Raw genomic sequence first — 17649 nt, 5'->3', positions numbered from 1 at the left:
AATAATTTATGGGAATATTAGATTACCCCTGATGTTTATTATTTTTTAATCCATATGAAATCTGAAATTTGGCCCACATAGTCTAAAACCGGCTTCTTATCTCATCTTAAATAAATACGTAAGAAGAGTGTTTCACAGATTGTAAGGGCAAACAGAGACCCAGGAAAAGTAAAGAGCTGAGAACTTATGTTTAAATTTAGATGCCTTCGTTTGGAGCGGAAAAGTGTGTCCCTCCTATTTGTTCTTCATCCCTCAGTAAAACTCTTAGTATACACATTAAATGAAATACGTGAAGCAAATTTGGTGAAAAGTATTAGAAGTTTATCCTTTGAAATATTTCTGGGATGTTAAGTTATCTTAGTAAATTAGTAAATACTAAAGTGGTAATGCCATTGGCATACAACTAAAATATAATACGGCTTAACTTATTCTCAGAGCAAAGAAGAAATTGATCTATGGTTTAAGAAAACAACAATTAACTGTACCAGAAAGTATTATTGCTTTCAGATAGAATATAGAAGAAATTAGATCTCGTATCTGATATGTAATATTAATACTTAGTATCTTAAATTATTAAGAGGGAATTAAAACATCTCAATACAAGTGAAATATTATCCCCCTTAGGGGCCCTGGTATTTATACAGATGTAAGTTTTCTATAGCTGCTGTCATATAAATCCTGTAATCTGGAAGACTTCCTAAACACTGAAAATTTTCATTCTGAAAAATTGACCAGTCTGAGCCTTTTACATAAGTTCAGTTTCCTTATCTTTAAAATGTTCTGATACCTAGCGATAATACTATCAGAGCTAACCACATTAGCTTATAAGAAAAATGCCATTTACATCACGAGGCCCTTTCATTGTCTCAAGTGATTCTCTTTAGTTGTGGACAGTCTATGTCTTCTCAGTTACGCTTTTTCACCACCTCTGACGATCTCTTCACACGTACACTTTCCCAGACGCACACACAAGCCAGCCAAAGCCCAGCACAGCCTCATCGCTGGACGCAGCCCTGTGCGCCCTTCTGCCTAGCCTGCTTCCCACTGTGCCTCTGCTGCTCCCCGGCCTCCAGCCCACCACTTCCTCAGGCTTGCTGTCGCTAGAAGCAATGAAAGATACAGGTCAAATAAAGGTCCCTCTCCTGCAAATTGCCCATCAAGCCAACTACACCGTCCTTCCACCAGAAGTGTCTTGGAGCTTAATCCTCATTGATACTTGACCTCTGCAGAGTCCGCCTGTCTCAGCTATTTAAGGATCAATAAACAATCTTTCCCTTCCAGAACTGCCTTCTGCCTGCCCGAGAGAAGGCATTCTGACTCCTCACTGTATGCTTCAAATGCCCAAAAGCCAGTGATGCCAGGCTCCCATAAGTATTCCTTGAACTTCTTCAAGCTTTGGATTTTTTTATCAGTTTACATAGATACTTGCCAAAGGGCAGGATCCATCTCATTTTCTCTTGATAGTGATTCTCAAGGAACATCTGACTGGGCAAGGCCTGGGAAATTGGCTTCCTGAGTAGCTCTACTGGAGATAATTCTTTAGCAATAAACTTTGGTTATTTTCCTATAACTGTTTATTTAACTTGTTGTTCTGTGACCGCAGAAGTGACAGGGTAGTGAGCTAGTACCCAAGCAACAGCCTACATGTCTTACTCTTGATATAGCATTAAAGAGCTCCGATTCCCTTTCCTTCATCTTTTTTCTCCCCCTTTTTGGATCCTCAGAGTCTAAGGGACGATTTGTTAGGAAATCTGGGAGCGTGTGTTCACAACAGCTCCGCCAAGGGATTCTTTCAGCCTGTAGACAAGGAAGGCAGCTGCTCTTAGCTCCACAGTTCTTAAAGGTGGCTGTACAAAAGAACTGATCCTCCAGATTGGGCAGTACAAAGGGAGTATCCCCCCTCCTTTGCAGGCAGGGCGAGTGCAGCCACGTGGCCCCTCACCACCGAAGCGCCAGGGACGTCTCCGTTGGCATTTCTCTTGTCCACTCAGGGACTTTGGTGCAGGGAGATCCTCCGTGTTGCAATCGCTCTGCACGGAGTGCCCATGTGCTAGGGATGTGGGAATCGTGATGTGTACTTTGGGAAGAAAGGGCATTATTATGAAATGAGTCATTGTATTTTTCTTACTAGAGTTTCTCATAAGAAATCTCAAAACCCTTGTAGCCTCAGTTTTTTGACCTATTGCTAGATACAGAGCTGGGGCGTCTTTTTGAGAGCTTTTACCTTAAGTTGTTTTTTTTCCCCTTACCTTTTTTCCTTAGAAATATGAAGAACATAAAGTAAATTTTTATTGTACTCAGTTATATTCCGTTCCAAAAGTATTTTCTTATTTACAAACCCAAGTTCCTGCATAGAAACTGTTTTCTTTCTCAGATGTAAAGCCCTGGAGCCATTGGGAAATTTAAAATTATTTATTATTTCTGTTATTTCTTTATTAAAGTTGTATAAATAACCATAGAACTCTGTATGTATCTGGGACATTTCAGGGTCAGCACAAAGCTACTACTTCATTGTGTGTTGGTTACAGCCACTCCTTCCACTCTCTGGAGACCACTCTTCCCATCTGTTCTTACCATCACATTTCAACATAATTCGCTGAGTGCTGGCTTTGTGCTAGGAACTCTGGTAGGCACTGGGGAAAACAAATGAACAAAAAAACAAAAAAAAAAAATAAGGAAGTGCTTTTGCCCTCAAAGAGCTTACAGTCTGGCAGACCAGAGCTGTTGAAGGGTATCTTGGTGACCTAAAAATATAACTCAGATAAGGCCTCCAGTTTTCCTAAAAATGTTTCTATTCTGCACCTATATCTTTAATGGTTCAGTTGGATCCTTTCTGCCATTCAGAAGGAAAGTCCAAAATTCTGGACTTTCTTACTTTTGAACCTAATGTGTCAATGTCTGTGATCCTTTTGGGAATTAAAAAATGACCCGTAGAGCTAGTGCTGCTTAGAAGTGGACGATATGCACATTAAGATATTTCGGTTCTCTGCCTTACGCTTCATTTGAGTTATGGTCAGGCTATGAAAATAGCTGTCAAGGTTCTGCAGACATACCCCAGCCACCCAAGGCTAGGTTCTCACTGTAGCATCATCTGTGTCAAAGGATTACTGGGCCATCCTGCCAAGAGACAATATTTAAGCACTAAATTGAACACTACTGTTTAGTGTTAAAGAATTCTCCTTCTGGAATATGAATATAAAATTGAAGGGAAAATGAGTCTAAAGCAACACCGTAGGCTGGGCTATTTTTAGCTTGGCTGTTGTATGCCTCAGCTGTGCATAATCCAGCCTCACTAGGCTTTAGCCCTCCTGTCATTCAAGGGCAGGGTATCAGATTATCTCAAAAATCTTTGCTCACATGGCATTTCTATCAGAGGAAGCAGATGAAAATGTAGCTAAGTAAAAACTACAAAATGATTTGGCACAAAAGAGAACTTGTAGATTTAAAAATTGTGATAAAATATAACTCTATCCCAAAAGTTTTTTATTTTAGGAAAGATAAATAGAAATTATTATAAAGGTAACGTTTTAGGCCTTATGTTTTTTATAACAGAAGAAATAAACTGCTTAACAATTTGATGATGCACTATCATTTGTGCCTTGATGACAGAATTCTTTAACTTTCATAAGGGACTTTTACGTAAGTGTAAATCATTATTCAAAAAAAAAATTCTCTATTTTTTGTATTAAAAATTTTAAATAAGTAGCAGGTAACTTTTCCAGGTTTTACATGATATATCATAGACTTTAAAAATCCATTTTTTTTATTTCTTATTGTATTTCCTAGACAATGCTAGTGGTAAGTTACATGAAAACTATCAACAAGAGATTCCTGTAGCACTAGGAAAAGTTCCCTGAGTGGGGAGAGGCTGTTTCCATATTTCACATTTTCCATAATGTTCTGAACTTAGTTTTCACTTAAAAACTGATTACCAAGCTTGTACATGTTCATTGTACAAAAAAAATTTTAAATCAATCCAAATATCGACAAAGAAGATAAAAATTATTAACAACTCCCAACCCAAAGATAAATCTGTTAATGATCTAGTCTGTATCTCTCTGTACTTCGTACTTAATAAATGGAGGTCAGTGTGAATTTATTTTAACTAGGACCCCATTTGTGAATTATATGTTTATGTCCATTTCTCTATTGATGTTTTTGTATTTCACAATCTCCTTACTATATAAATACTTCTTCTATAGTAAGAAAAGTAACTCTTAGTGAGTATCATTTACCTTTCAATCGTATGTCATTGCTGTATGGTAAGATTCATTATTTATGTTTATAGATCCTCAGATTTGTTTTCCATGATGATTTCTGCATTTGATGATCTTGGTGTTATATTTTTCAATATTAGATAAATATTTATATTTTCTTGTATTTTTATGGAATTTATTTTAGTTTGCGATGCAGAGTCCTTTTTATTCTGTATATTGACCAGTATCATGCTAATTAAGGGACAACCAAGTTCCATCTGCCTCTACTAATGGGTCTCACTGTCAGGGCACACACGACAATGACGCATCTCTAGGGACCAGGCTCTCCTTTTGCCCTTAGCAGCAGGGCTTCACTGATGCCACTAAGATATTTAGGTTCTCTGTTTTACGCTTCATTTGAGTTGTGGACAAGCTGTGAAAATAGCTGTCAAGGTTAGAAGCAGACATACCTCAGGTAGACAAGGTCCTCACTGTAGTATCATCTAAGTAAAAGGGTTACTTGGGAAATCCTGCCAAGGGGCAATGTTTAAGCACCAAATTGAACACTTCTCTGAAGTCACACCACTGTTTAGCATTAGAGAATTCTCATCATGCCTGCTACCCTCTCCTATTCCAGTCAACTAAGGCCAAAGCTTGGGGTCAGAATGTGGTCAACGGATAGATTAGGGCCACACCCTCAGCAGGACCCATCCTATGGATGGGTTTTCCTTGGATGGAGAAACCACAGCAGCCCCCATCCCCCCTCCCCTTACAGGGACTGGCAGGTCGATGATCCTGATGAAAATGCTGGTTGTGGGGACGGAGATATTCTTTGTTGGTTAGTTTTTCTAGACTATGACGAAGAAGATAAAAAATATTTCTCCAGTGAGATCGTTTTTTAAAAGAATAAGTGTCTTTTGCTTGTATGTTACAGTAACCTGAGGTTTTGTTTCCTTTCCTGGTAATGAAATTCTCCCAAATGTTTAGCCACCAGTGTTTGTGAAGGAGATGGTTTGTGCCACACCCCTCCCCCACCATCCCCCAGGGAACCTGCTCTTTGCTTAATTAGAATAGGATAAATAAATTAGAGTAGTTAGGATAAGTTGGACTAGGATGTATCTGGACCCTCTAATCCTTTGTGCTTTTTTTCTTATCATGTACCTTTCTGTGGCAGAGACCTGTCATCTCCCTTTGATAACTATTTACATGATAGCTTTAATTAAGAAAAACATGGCAGGGAATAGAACAAGTGGAAAAGGGATGAAAGTTAAAATGGAAAGACCCGGCTTCGAACGCTACCTATTCCCTCACTCACTGGATGACCTTGGACAAGTCATTTGGCTTTTCGGAGCATCGGTCCTCTGACTTGTTAAGCAAAGGTAGAAGTTATGCCTGCCATACAAGCCTTCCCAAGTTTTCCTAAGGAGCAAGTGAAATAATGAATATTAAAATGTCTTATAAACTCAACAGCAGCAGTCCCCAGCCTTTCTGGCACCAGGGACTGGTTTCATGGTAGAGAATTTTTCACGTTACCGGCCCAGGGCTTGGGGACCGCAGCTCGAAAGCACTTTGTCAGTATTAATTATTATCAACATCGTTTCCCTCCTTCCCCGAAGAAGAGTTCATTTAACACATTGGCTGCCACACAAAAAAATCAGAAAGTTTTCCTTGGGGACCACAGTGTTTTATTATGAAAATAGAATAAAAATTTTGAGTATAATTTAAAGGTAAGAATAAATAGAAAAACAAAATTTATTGACTTCTATTCATTTAACCCATGTTTTTAGAATTAAGTTGTCAGTATTAATTGTATCAATAAGAACATCAACAAGATTTTATATATGCTTCACACGGCCCTGGGGTCAAAACTAGAGTGAGTTAACACTCCAGTGGCTGTTAATGTGTTAAATGCCATTATCGGCAGATTAGCAGATTGTTATACATCCTCCCCTCCCTTCTTGAAATGAGAAAAATACCTGATAATATCCATCTGCAGATGTTATTTTCCCAAGAAACTCAGAGCCTTTATTTTTTTGTTTGTCTCCACTTGCCAGCTCGGCTTCATTTTGCAGTTAAAAAAAAACTGAAGTACCAAAAAGAGTGTTACATCCCATTTAGCCAGCCAGTCAGTGGTGGGAAAAGAGGCCCACTAAGTGCATAACTTGTGACCTTCAGTGGGAGCTCTGTTAACCAACATCCAGAGGAGGAGGAAGAATAGAGACCACCCAGCTAAACACCTTTCATTTCCAAGAGCCGCCAGTAGATGTACACTGAGATACGGCTTTGGAGGAAGGACCCAGTCACCTCTCTAAAGTACACAGCAGTTGGGAGACAGCAGACTTCTCAGGCCTGAGTTCCTAAAAGCGCGTGCTCCTCAGAACACCCACAGTGACAGCACAGAGTTCAACGTGTGAGTGGATTGTGTTCGGAAAGTTCGTTAGAAAACAAATCGCTTAGAACTCAGTACTCATTTTCCCAAGGAAACGATGTCATAATTGGGGATGAGGTTCCCAGACTAGTCAACAAAAGCTGTTACTATCATGAGATCTGAGCCTTGGAAAGAAGGGGCCTCACTATCTATGTTCAGGGGAAATGGCAATAGCTGTTCCTTCCACATCCCTGGGCAGAGGGCCAGTTCTGAGCAGAATTTTGAAATGAGACACTTATCCGTGGTGTCTTCCCTCTAGCTCTTTTATCTCTTTTCCCACCGGTGTCCAGGGCCACCATGGGCCCTTTTCTGGTCGGCCCTACTACCCGCGTGGCTGGACTACGTACTTACCCACCTCTCTCCTCTCCCATCCTGTCCAGGCCCACATGCTCAGCCGTGCGAGATGTTAGGAAAGAGGTCGCCCTCCTGAATGAAGGGCCGGCTACCTTCCTGCACGTATTGGCATTTTGCAGCCACAGGCCTCTGCTGGGGAAGGTATTTTTTTATCCAGGAGACCTCCAAAGGTGACCCAACTCTGCCAGGGATCATTTCTATTAAGTTTCTTTCTATTTTTCACAGATGTTTTCCTTCTACTTTTAAACTGGGGTTACTAGCCTGTGATTCATGAATTCCTTGAAATTAAAAAAAAAGTTATGTGTATTTTTATGTTTTCCTGGTCAAAGTTAGATAGCTTTCATCCAATTCTCTAAGTGGTCAATGAGCCCTGCAACATTAAGTGCTGGTTCAGACCTATAAATTCTTCAAAATGTCCATGTCTATCATACTTGTTTGGCACCGGAGATTGACAGTGAGGGCTAGGTTTGGTCAGGATTTATTTTTAGGTTCTTGAGGGTAGGTGAATGTAAACTGGAAAATCCCTGTGATATATGTACTTCCTGCAAAATAACTTCCCTGATTTTTTTCACTGATTTCATTTTTAGGGTAACAGTCTTTGCAGCTACTTATTGGTACTTCTCTAGATGTACACAAGAGTTTCATGGTCATCGATTCAGAAAAGAAAAATTAAAAAAAAAAATTATGTTAAAGAAAAAACTAGAGCATCCACTACTAACCCAAGTGGCAGCATCATCAACAACACTGGCTCTGCTTCCCTTTACAGACTCAACCCTCCTGGGAAGGCAGAGAAGTGAGGTGCTCAGAGGAGGGACCTGGGGTCAGAGACAGGAGGAGAGAGAGACTTCCACCCCTCCCCCGTGGGAGTTGGACAGATGACTTGGCCTCGTAGAGCATCAGTTTGCTCATCTTTGAAATGGGGAAGGTCTTGTCGGCCTCGTGGGCATCTCACGCGGACTCATTTACCAGATGTAGACTCTACATAAAGTGCTTTGCTTATGGTGTCTCCAAAACAGATGTCCATCATCATTACCATCTTTAGAGAAAATGACTTCAGGCTCAGTGGAATTGACAAACTGTCGCTTTTGTTTTCATTTTACCTTCTTTTTGCTTCAGTTTCTTTGAGTCAATACACACATATGTTTCTGTTCATTCTTTTAATTGTCCATTATCTCACCTGTTTTTCCCTTTTCATTTCCTTATTGTGAAATAATTTAGGAAAGTATTAGAAGTGAAATTTGGGAAAGAGATGTCTTCCTCGTTTTTTAAGATGCATGGCTTTGAGTGTGTTGCTTTGTGGTGTAAGATTGTGAGCATCATAGTCGTGTTCTGCTTGGGCTGCTTTTCTGTAACTGAGCCTTTCAGAATGCTGATGCTCCTGAAAATCGTGAGGTGCCACTGAAGTACAAGAACACCTTTTCTTTTTGCCTATTATAATAAAGTAAAAGAGTTGAAAATATAACTCAATTTTAAACTTGAATACTCCTCCTATGTGCCCCCAAAATAAGCCGATAATATATTATACTTTTACTCTGTTTTTATTGTTTGCAAAAGACCTTAATTGTTTGCAGAGTGCAGAGGGCCGTTGCATACAGTAACTTATTCAGTGAAACAAACCTCAGAAGAGATTGTATCAGTCTTAAACCTTTTCATTTTCAAGGGACAGGAAGGCCAATTCAAACAGGCTTAGCAAAAAAGGAAGGTTTTTGGCCCATGTCCCTGAAAAGTCCAGATGTTCAGGTACAGCTTGATCTCAGAGACACAAAGAATGTCATCAAGACTCAGTTTCTCGCCATCTCTGGCTCCAGCTTCCACTGTGTTATCTTGGTTCTCGGCTTATATGTAGTGGTTGGTGCTGGCAGCTCCAGATCCATATTCTTCTAGGGGAAGAGAGAGCAGGCCTCTTGCCAGGATAGCTTGATATCTTTGAGGCTCATGCATTCAGTAGTCTGATTGGCTTGGACTGAGTCATGGGCCCAATTCTCGAGTTGCATATGGAGACAAGGTCTGAAATGCGTGGACATTGAATGGAGGAAAGCCATGATTCCCCAGAATAAAATCTGAGTAATATTTCCAGGAGGTGAATGAGTATTCATTATAGAGATATTTTTATCTCTTTTTTTATAGATGAGGAAACTAATGCTCAGAGACTATAAGTTGGTTGTCCAAACATCACAGCCAGGTAGTGACCAGGAGGGACTTCTGACTCAGAGTCCCCTCTTCTTCCTACAACTCCACATTGGACTGCGATGGCAAGTGATAGTGTGGCCACTGGGCAGAGTGGAGAGAGCACTGCTCTAGGGGCAGGCTTCCTAGACTCAGTTCTGCCTCTAGCAAAGTATGTTGCCTTAGACACTTATCTGCCACATTGTGACAATACCCGCTGAGTACTCACTGAGGCCCAGATGAGATGTTGGGAAAAGGACTTTGGGAATCATGTAAAGTTTTCCACGAATGAAAGGCATCCTTGCCTTCTTACAGACCCCTTAGTGTTTGTGAAGGCATCAGGTTTTCTTTTTCAATAAGATCAAGAAAATTTGTTTAACACTTACCAGTTTCCAAAGTATGCTTCATACACCTCGCTGCATTTAAATTTCCCGAACAATCCTGAAAGGCAGATGAGAAACCAACCATGAGGGGTTGAGAAACTGGCCCTGAGACAAGCCAACAATGGGCACGAGACCTTGGACTCCACTTCCCCTCTGCCTCTGAGGCTATGAGTGGCAGCCTGATTAGATCAATTCTGGGTGTATCATTCTCAGCAGCTGTGATCAGGAGGAATTGAGAAATAGTAACATTTTGAATGTGCTGTAAGACCATGTATTCCAATACTTTCACAGTCGGGGATACTCACCACTATATTAATGAGGAAGGGCCTCTGATATTCTGTGAATTGCCTACTTTTAAAATCTTCTGGTTGGGTTATTAATTATTTTCAATTGGGAGTGAACAAAACATAATCCAAAGAAACTCACTGTACGTTACCATGAGAAAACAGATCTAACTCTCAAAAGAGAAAGACTGAGAGTACCACGTTACTACTAAACCCATTAAATTGTGCCTTGAGAACAATCTTAATAGTATTGAAGAGACTTTTTCCCTCCCTTTATTAACTTCATATGATGTTTCACAATCTTGAAAATAAGTGTTTGGTGGGCTAGCTCCTGCCACCTACTTCCAGCCGTGGCTGTGAGGGGAAATCAGAGGAATGCACAGGGTCAGGCCCTGTGGTCAGGATGAGCCAGGATTGACTCGTGTACCCACAGGGCACTTGGAGTGATCAGCAGCCTGATGTCATGGCCCCAAGGATCTGCTGCCTCAATTCCAACCTCAGCTAATATTGATGTCCCAGGGCCTCCAGCAGGTGCTGGAGAGCTGGCTGCAAGATTTTCCCAGTAGAGTCTGTATTTGTCAGATGGGTAGTGTCATTGCCATCTCGTGCTGTCTGTTCATGTTGAATTAGGTTCTAGCAGCATCCAACCCTGGGGTGTGACAATAATAATATCTGCCTCACCAAGCTGTGTGACGGTGACGTTGGTGAGTGCTCCTGTTTCTCTGCTCTCCCGTATTGGAAAATTCTTCCAAAGTGTCATTGTCTAGACCTGTGCTGGCCAGTACTATAGTCACTGGCCACATTTGGCTGTTGAGCATTGAAAAGTGGCAAATCAGAAATGAATGTACTCTACGTATAAAACACTCACCAGACTTAGTATGTGTTTAAGTCTAACCACTGCCCCCCCACCTCCTCCAAGACCCGTATCTCTGAGTGGACCATGTCAGAGGCCTTATCAGTCATCTTCCTCCTCCTACCTTGTTCCTCTACAACACCCAGCTTGATCTTTTTAAAGTGTTAAGTCACTTTTCTTCTAGGAAGCTTCCATGGCCATATCTTCTTCCTCACAATAAAATATGCCATCCTTACAAAAGCCCTACAAGATCTGCCCCTGCCACCTCCAGGGCACATGCCCGTGCCTCTTACCTGCTATCCCACCCCCTTTCCGGGTTTGCTTTCCAGTCCTCTACCCTTCCAGGGGTGCCCTGTCCTCAGGGACTTGGTGTTCACTCTTCTCCCTGCCCGTAATGCTCTTCCTCATATGCTCATGTGGCTTCTCCTTCACTCAGTTCTCAGTGTCCAGCTCGCCTTGGTACCTACCACAGCCTTCCCTGACCACCATCTCTAAAACAGCACCCCACGTTTGTCTCTCCTCATAGCATCATCACCACCTGACACGTTACATGTTTGTCTCCTGTCTGCCACATTGAGGTGGGGGCTCTGTGAGTGCAAGTTCCTTTTCCGCAAGGGCCTCAAGCAGTACTTGGCACAGAGTTTAGTGTGGCCGATTGGATTATTCTGCCAGATTCTTCCCACTTATCAATTCCACGTGCCTTTAGGGTAGAAGTTTATTAACCCTGCTGGGTATCAGAATCACTGGGGAGCTTGCCTAAAATGTACATGCCCCAACCCCATTCTCCAGAGATCCAAATGCAGTAGATTCTGGGGTAGAATGTAGAGCATTTTTTAACAAGCTCCCCAAGTGATTTTGATGGCTAGGGTCACTGGACCACACTTTGCAAAACACTGACTCAATGCACCAGTTGATGTTTGTTTATCTGTTTCTCTGCCTTGCTGAGTGTTGTGTTCTGTATATCAGCAGTTTTTGAATCACCTGGGAACCTAAATATAGATCTCCTAGCCCCACCCAGATCTTGTAAATCAGAACTTCCAGGAATGGCCCCTGCAAATCTATTAAATATATTTTCAAAAACCTCCCTCTGTACGTCCAGTGCAGCCAGTCTTCCCACTGGCCATTGGGAGCCCAGCTGCATTTTACAGACTCCGTGAGGTTGTTGTAAACTCAAGAGCAGGTGTTTACTGTGTAGTTTTGGCCAACTTCTGTCCCGATCCCCCTTTAATCCACACGTTCTGTTCAAAACTGGTATTCAGTAAGTCACTGTGGGGTGAACAACTTGGTTTAGTCACAATTTCCACGTGCTTTTGGGACTTGAACGTCAGCCAGTATTTCTAACTACGTTTCAGATCAACCCATTCTCTGATTAGAGGCAGGAAGCATATCTTAGTTGTCCAGCTCATTCTCATGAGAACTCTCTTTGTAGTCTTCTGTCCAGACATTTAAAATGTGTTTCTCAGGTTAGACCAGAAAGCATTAGGGTAATATCACCCATCATCACGCTCAAACACTCATCTGCTCTACTTTCCCCTTGAATCTCTACTGGGGCACACATGCTTTGACTGTCTTCAATCTTGGGGTGCAATCTCAGGTCTCCAGAGCATCCCTAGAGATGGAAGAAAGGCTGACCCCTCGCTGTGCAGCCTGTGTGGGCTGATCAGGTTGCCAAAGGGGAGGGTATTTCTCTAGAAGCCAGTGCCTTGCCCTACTTTGGTTTGGTTTTGCCCTAGAAGTATATAAGTATGATGATGCTTTGTACACGTAAAAAGTTTTAAATCTAAAATCCTCAAAATACAACCAAAATGAAAACAAAATGGGAGCAGTGGCTGAGAATCAAGTATAACAAGGAATGGTATTTGCAGAATTTTATTCCTTGGCCCAGGCTAAGTGCTAGCTTCCAGGTTGTGAAGAATCATTTATGAAGTCCCCAAGAGATCCTCTTGGTTAATCTATTTCTTAAATACCTGAGTCGCCAGGGGGGGCTCACCCTGGACTTTGGATGGCCAACTCTCTGGTAGCCTTTTTGAATATGTTAGGTTTGTCTATATTCTTTGCAGAAAACTTACGGGATTATTATTATTCATGGCAGAATTTAAAAAGTTAGTGGTGCCATCCATGCAAGCCCAGGAGGTGCTTGCAACCTTCTCGGCACACATTATGCATGTTGGAGTTTTGCCTCTGGATAAGCCTTGGATTGCATTTTGATGCCAGATGTGAGCAGCCATTAGTAATCAGGACGACTCCCTTTGGGAAGTGCTGTTCCCAGGTGATAGCTGCTTCCTCAGGAATACTTGTCTGCGGGGGACACCAGAGGCTGGGATTTAGGGACAAAGGGAGTGAATTGACCCTAGAGATGTAAGGATAAGAGATTTCTAATGAGACCTGACAGCTCAAGGGCTGAAGAAGGAGTCTAATCTTTTTTTCCTGCCCACCCAGTCTTCATACAAATGTAAATATGCCTCCTTCAACAAATTGCCAAATGTGGTTTTAATTTGTAAGCAGGAGACCCCGCCTTGCCTTTCTCTTTCTTCTTTTTTCCTTTCTTTTTTTTGAAAACTAAGTCACAGATTTTATACTTTTTGAACAGAACATTTCCTCCTGTCAGTCTGTCACCTTTTCTGTTGTCCCTTTTCCTCCAAGGACATTTTCTCCCATTGTTGTCAGAGGAATTTAGGATGAGAGCCGACTGCTCTGTTCCTTAAAAGAAGTTTTTGAAGTTCCCATAGAAAATACATAGTGTTCTTTAAGCTGAATTTTAAAAATAAATAAATAAAGGGCAGTGATTTAATCCTGTATGAGATTGGAAGAGAGTGTCACTGTCGCGGTGTGGTACTTTATGTGGTGTACACGGTATTCGTCGTTGTTATTTATGATCCTGTCTGCCTTCCATTGTGGACTTCTTCCAGCCTTGGGGAATTTACATCATTCCTAATAGCAAAAGGCTTTCTGGTTCCCACAGAGTTGTTCAAAGCCTGACTCATGCTCCTTATGTTAATTGTTCAGCTCTGAAAATACAGCACTTACAGGGTGTGGTTTTCAGGGGAAAATCTACTGTACTTAAAGGGCATGTTTAGAAGTGTTCCCCACATAAATCTCGATTGCTCCCTATCTCTCTCTCTCTCTCTCAATCTCTCTCTCATTTAACTTAAATTGTAGCTTTTTTTGGTCAATTAGTAAGTCTCAGAAAACAAAACCAAAAGGCCAGAAGCATCAAAATGCAGTATAATCCAATGAAACCTATAATATTCTGTTCACTAACTTAAAACTGATGTGAATTATAACCATGTATGACTTTGAGTGACACTGTCCTGGGTCTGAAACCGTAGGCGCAGTTGGAGAGCGCTAAAGTCTCCTACACAGTGGTGCGGGGCAGTGATTGGGCAAAGCTCACTCAGCCTGTGGGATACCCAGGCATAGTACTGATGGGTGCTGTCTACCTGTGCTCTGGGTTGTCACTGTGAATTCCAACGTAAGTCTAAAGCAAGGACCTAGAGATCACACCAAAACTGTTCCTTGTGGTAACAACATCTTACTGGAATTTGATGGGGAAGAATATTTCGTGTGCAAGAGAAGTTAACTCCTTGACTGGATTAATGTACTTGATAACCAAAAGGAAAAGATTCCAAAAGCATGAAATGGGTCATTGTTGGCAAGGTTGGTAGGCTTTTTACATTTTACAGTTAACTCCATGCAATGCTTCCATGGGAACATAAAAGGATAGATAATCTATAAATTTTATAAATCTATGGTAATGGATAATATAAGAAAAAAAAACTTTCAGTTTTTTTTAGTAGCGAAGAATCACAAGCTCCAGTTTTCACAATACTAATATTAAAAGATTTAACTGTTGGTATGGTCTTGAGTATTGCAGATATTTTCTATTTTTGGAAACAGAGAAAATGTACGAAAATCTTAGGATAATCAGGGTACGGACCACGGTGCCACTAGGTCTTTTTGGAAGAAAAAAGTGATCCTGGGCTTTTGTCACAGTTTGGGCCACAGAGGTATCAGATATTGGCCTAGAGTTCCCAGATGCTTTGGAATCAACATTTTTTACATCACAGTCTTGTTTGTTTATGATGCATATTAATGTATGAAATGTGCGGACTGGGAGTCCAACAGAACTTACAATCTACCATAAAGTCCTCGGTAAAAAAGTTAAAATAGCTTAACACGCTAAGTAGTTTCATTCGGTCTTTACAAAAATAAATCTGTTCATCAGGACATCCAGAGTGTAACTGTTTTTTCTCATGTTCGGCTAATAGATTTCTGGTTGAACCTTTGTTATCTTTTGGAGTAGACAGAAAGAGCTCTCCATGGAGTGTCTGATTACGTTGCTGAGTGTGCAGAGAGTCCACTTCCTCCCAGTGCAAAGCTCCGGAGAAATGCTTTGAAAGAAATGTAGGTCCAACGTGTTTCCTTTTTCTCATTTTTGACTGCCTCTATGTATGGATAGATAATATGAAGTCTAGAATTAAACAAGAGTGCATGGAACCTAATCACAAAATCCTCTCTGGCACTGAACCCTACCCTAGGTCACAAACTTGCTCTTCCCACCCTCCTGTCTCTCTTTCTCTTGCTTTCTGGACAATGAGGATAGAGTCCTTGCTTCACAGGTGTGTTGCAAGGAGTAATTTAATGACAAGTTCTTTGAAGATGAAAAGCACCTGTTGGTGGTGTGTTTCACACAACTTTCCAAGTGACTACAGACAGATCTAAAAAATACATTCCTTTCCTAAGATGCTTGTTCTGACTTTGATATAATTATGATAATCCTCACGCTACTGATAGCAATAGTAAGAAGATGAATATATATATATATATATATCTATTTCCACACTAAAGCTTAGCCAAAATACATATTTCAGCTTCAGTGTTTTGAGTTCGGTGGTTGAAGAAATTTCTTGCCATTCACAAACCTGCAAAGGTTAAGGTCATTAGTCTCTAAATTCTCCCTGCGTAGTTTCTATCCTGCTGCCTCAAAGTTAATTTAACAATCAGAGTGAAGTTTACATTGTCTGTTGTAGGTGCTGTAGAAAAGGGATTGATAGATATATGGATATATCGACACTCTCTTGTCTGCCATGATTGTTTTCTTTCCTTTCGTGGTGGCTGTCTGAACTCTCTTCCAGGACATTTCAAGTTATATTGAATGAGTCCTGCTCCCACATGGTTGATGAACAAAGCTGACACCAGCTAAATGGTAGTTATATTTGAGTAATACCTTGCAATGGCCTGAGAGAAATTTCAGAAGATTATTCTTTACTCACAAATAGAAATTGTGTGTGTATGTGCACATTTGTAGACACTCATACAAACAGCCTAAGTGTCAGATGTATTTGAGCATCTACTCCTGGGAAAAAAACCAGTATTTCAAACATCGGCAGTTATTGACCCATAACATCCAAAGTGAGCACCTATTTCCTTAGTTAAAATGCGAACTCCGTCATAACTCTATTGATAATCCAGTGATCAATAAGCAGAATGTATCCTAGTATAATGGAAAATGTGAAGGTTATTGCTTGATCCAGTCTGCACTTAAACATACACTTGGGGATTTTTCTAGATTTGCTAGGGAGGTAAGGAGAAGGCAGGTAGCACACGCTTCTCTTTTTGGATGTCGGAAATGTGGCAGGAGGAATTTGGAGGAAATAATGCCATCACTGCTCTATAAAGCGTAAAATCTTTTTTTGTTGTTGTTTTAGTGTGAAAAGAACTGAAACAAAAAGCAGCAGCGTGAGCGAATCACAGACCAGCACGGACATTGTGGGAACGTCTAGTGACTCCGTGATTACAGAGATAGCAAGGAAGAGGAATGATGGTCAGGCTTCCTCCAGGCCCCTGTCAGAATCCACGGGACAAGCAAAGGATTACATAAAGGCAGCTGAGAGCCACTGGGGGCTTCCTGTTCAAAAGCTGGAAAATGTTAATCAGACCCAACCAGAAGACACCAGCAGCCAGCAAAAACCTCATCCTGGGGAGCGGTTAAAGACAGGGCTTCTAAGCGGGAGCGCTGTCTGTAGCTGTGAGTCAGCATCACCAGGTCCAAAACAAAGTCCACGAGCGGCCAGAACACAACAGAAACGCAGGAACTGCGGCACTGCGGAAGACTTCGACCACCACAAGAGAGTTTCTCTTGGAAGCGATCGATTAGTCCCAAGAGAAGTAATAGTGGAAAAAAGCAAAACTGTCAGGGTTTTGCCAACTTTAGAGTTGTCAGATCCGGGGTTACTTTTGAAACAAGATTTGGCAAAAACTACGTCTAAGGAAGAGTTGCATGTTTTGGAAAATCTCTCCTCCAGACATCTTATGAAAAATAACCCAGGGCGGCACAGAAAACCGGCTCAGCCACAAACACTGAAAGATTATCTATGATGCAGAGCAGCCCAGCCAAGAAAAGAAAAAAATGCGAAAGAGGCCACAAATACTAAAGAGGATTGCAAAGCCATAGTTAAGGACATGGTGGCCAAACCTGTGATAAGAGGGCCTCGTGTATAGATGCTAGGATTTTAAAGGAATTGATTGGAATGATTATTTTAAATAGAAAGTATGTATCTGCCCCAGGGTTTGTTTTCAAAGCAGTCACCTCTAGGAGATTATATGCTTATTCTAACAACATTGCTACTTTCTCATCATACTTTATAACTGTCTTCAGAAAATGATTTTAATGATAGCCATCCACCACGTCAGGGACGAGACTGTGCAAGGACTGCATGAAGAAACGATCACGTGTTCCCCTTGGCACATCACGGTGCAGACCACACAGTGATGGCGCCACGGTGCTGCAGTTAAGTTCCAGGGATGCAATCTGTCCTCCTGCTCCTCAGCCTGAGTAGGAGCAGAGGGCAGTGAAGAAACAGGCTAGCGGTTCTCAACATGTGCTCCTGGGACCAGCATCGTTGTCTGGAAATGTGTTAGAAATTCAGGTGATGGGCTCCACCCCGTTCTGCTGAATGACAGATTGTGGGTGATTCTGAAACAT

General features: G+C 41.4%; 1 protein-coding gene across 1 annotated transcript in view; it reads left to right on the top strand.

Annotated features, from left to right (window-relative positions):
* Positions 1-17074, top strand: part of SLX4IP (SLX4 interacting protein) — a 186191-nt gene extending 169117 nt beyond the window's left edge. Inside the window, exons 7-8 of the mRNA XM_012657196.1 lie at positions 14968-15068; positions 16373-17074. Coding sequence (XP_012512650.1) covers positions 14968-15068; positions 16373-17042 — 771 coding nt within the window. The 3' untranslated portion in view covers positions 17043-17074. The remainder of the gene's footprint in view (positions 1-14967; positions 15069-16372) is intronic.
* Positions 17075-17649: the final 575 nt, after the last annotated feature.

This window comes from Propithecus coquereli, unplaced genomic scaffold (assembly GCF_000956105.1).
Source record: "Propithecus coquereli isolate 6110/MARCELLA unplaced genomic scaffold, Pcoq_1.0 Scaffold532, whole genome shotgun sequence".
Lineage (NCBI taxonomy): Eukaryota > Metazoa > Chordata > Mammalia > Primates > Indriidae > Propithecus > Propithecus coquereli.
Note: the sequence above shows the minus strand (reverse complement) of the source record. Positions and strands in the feature narration are given on the sequence as shown.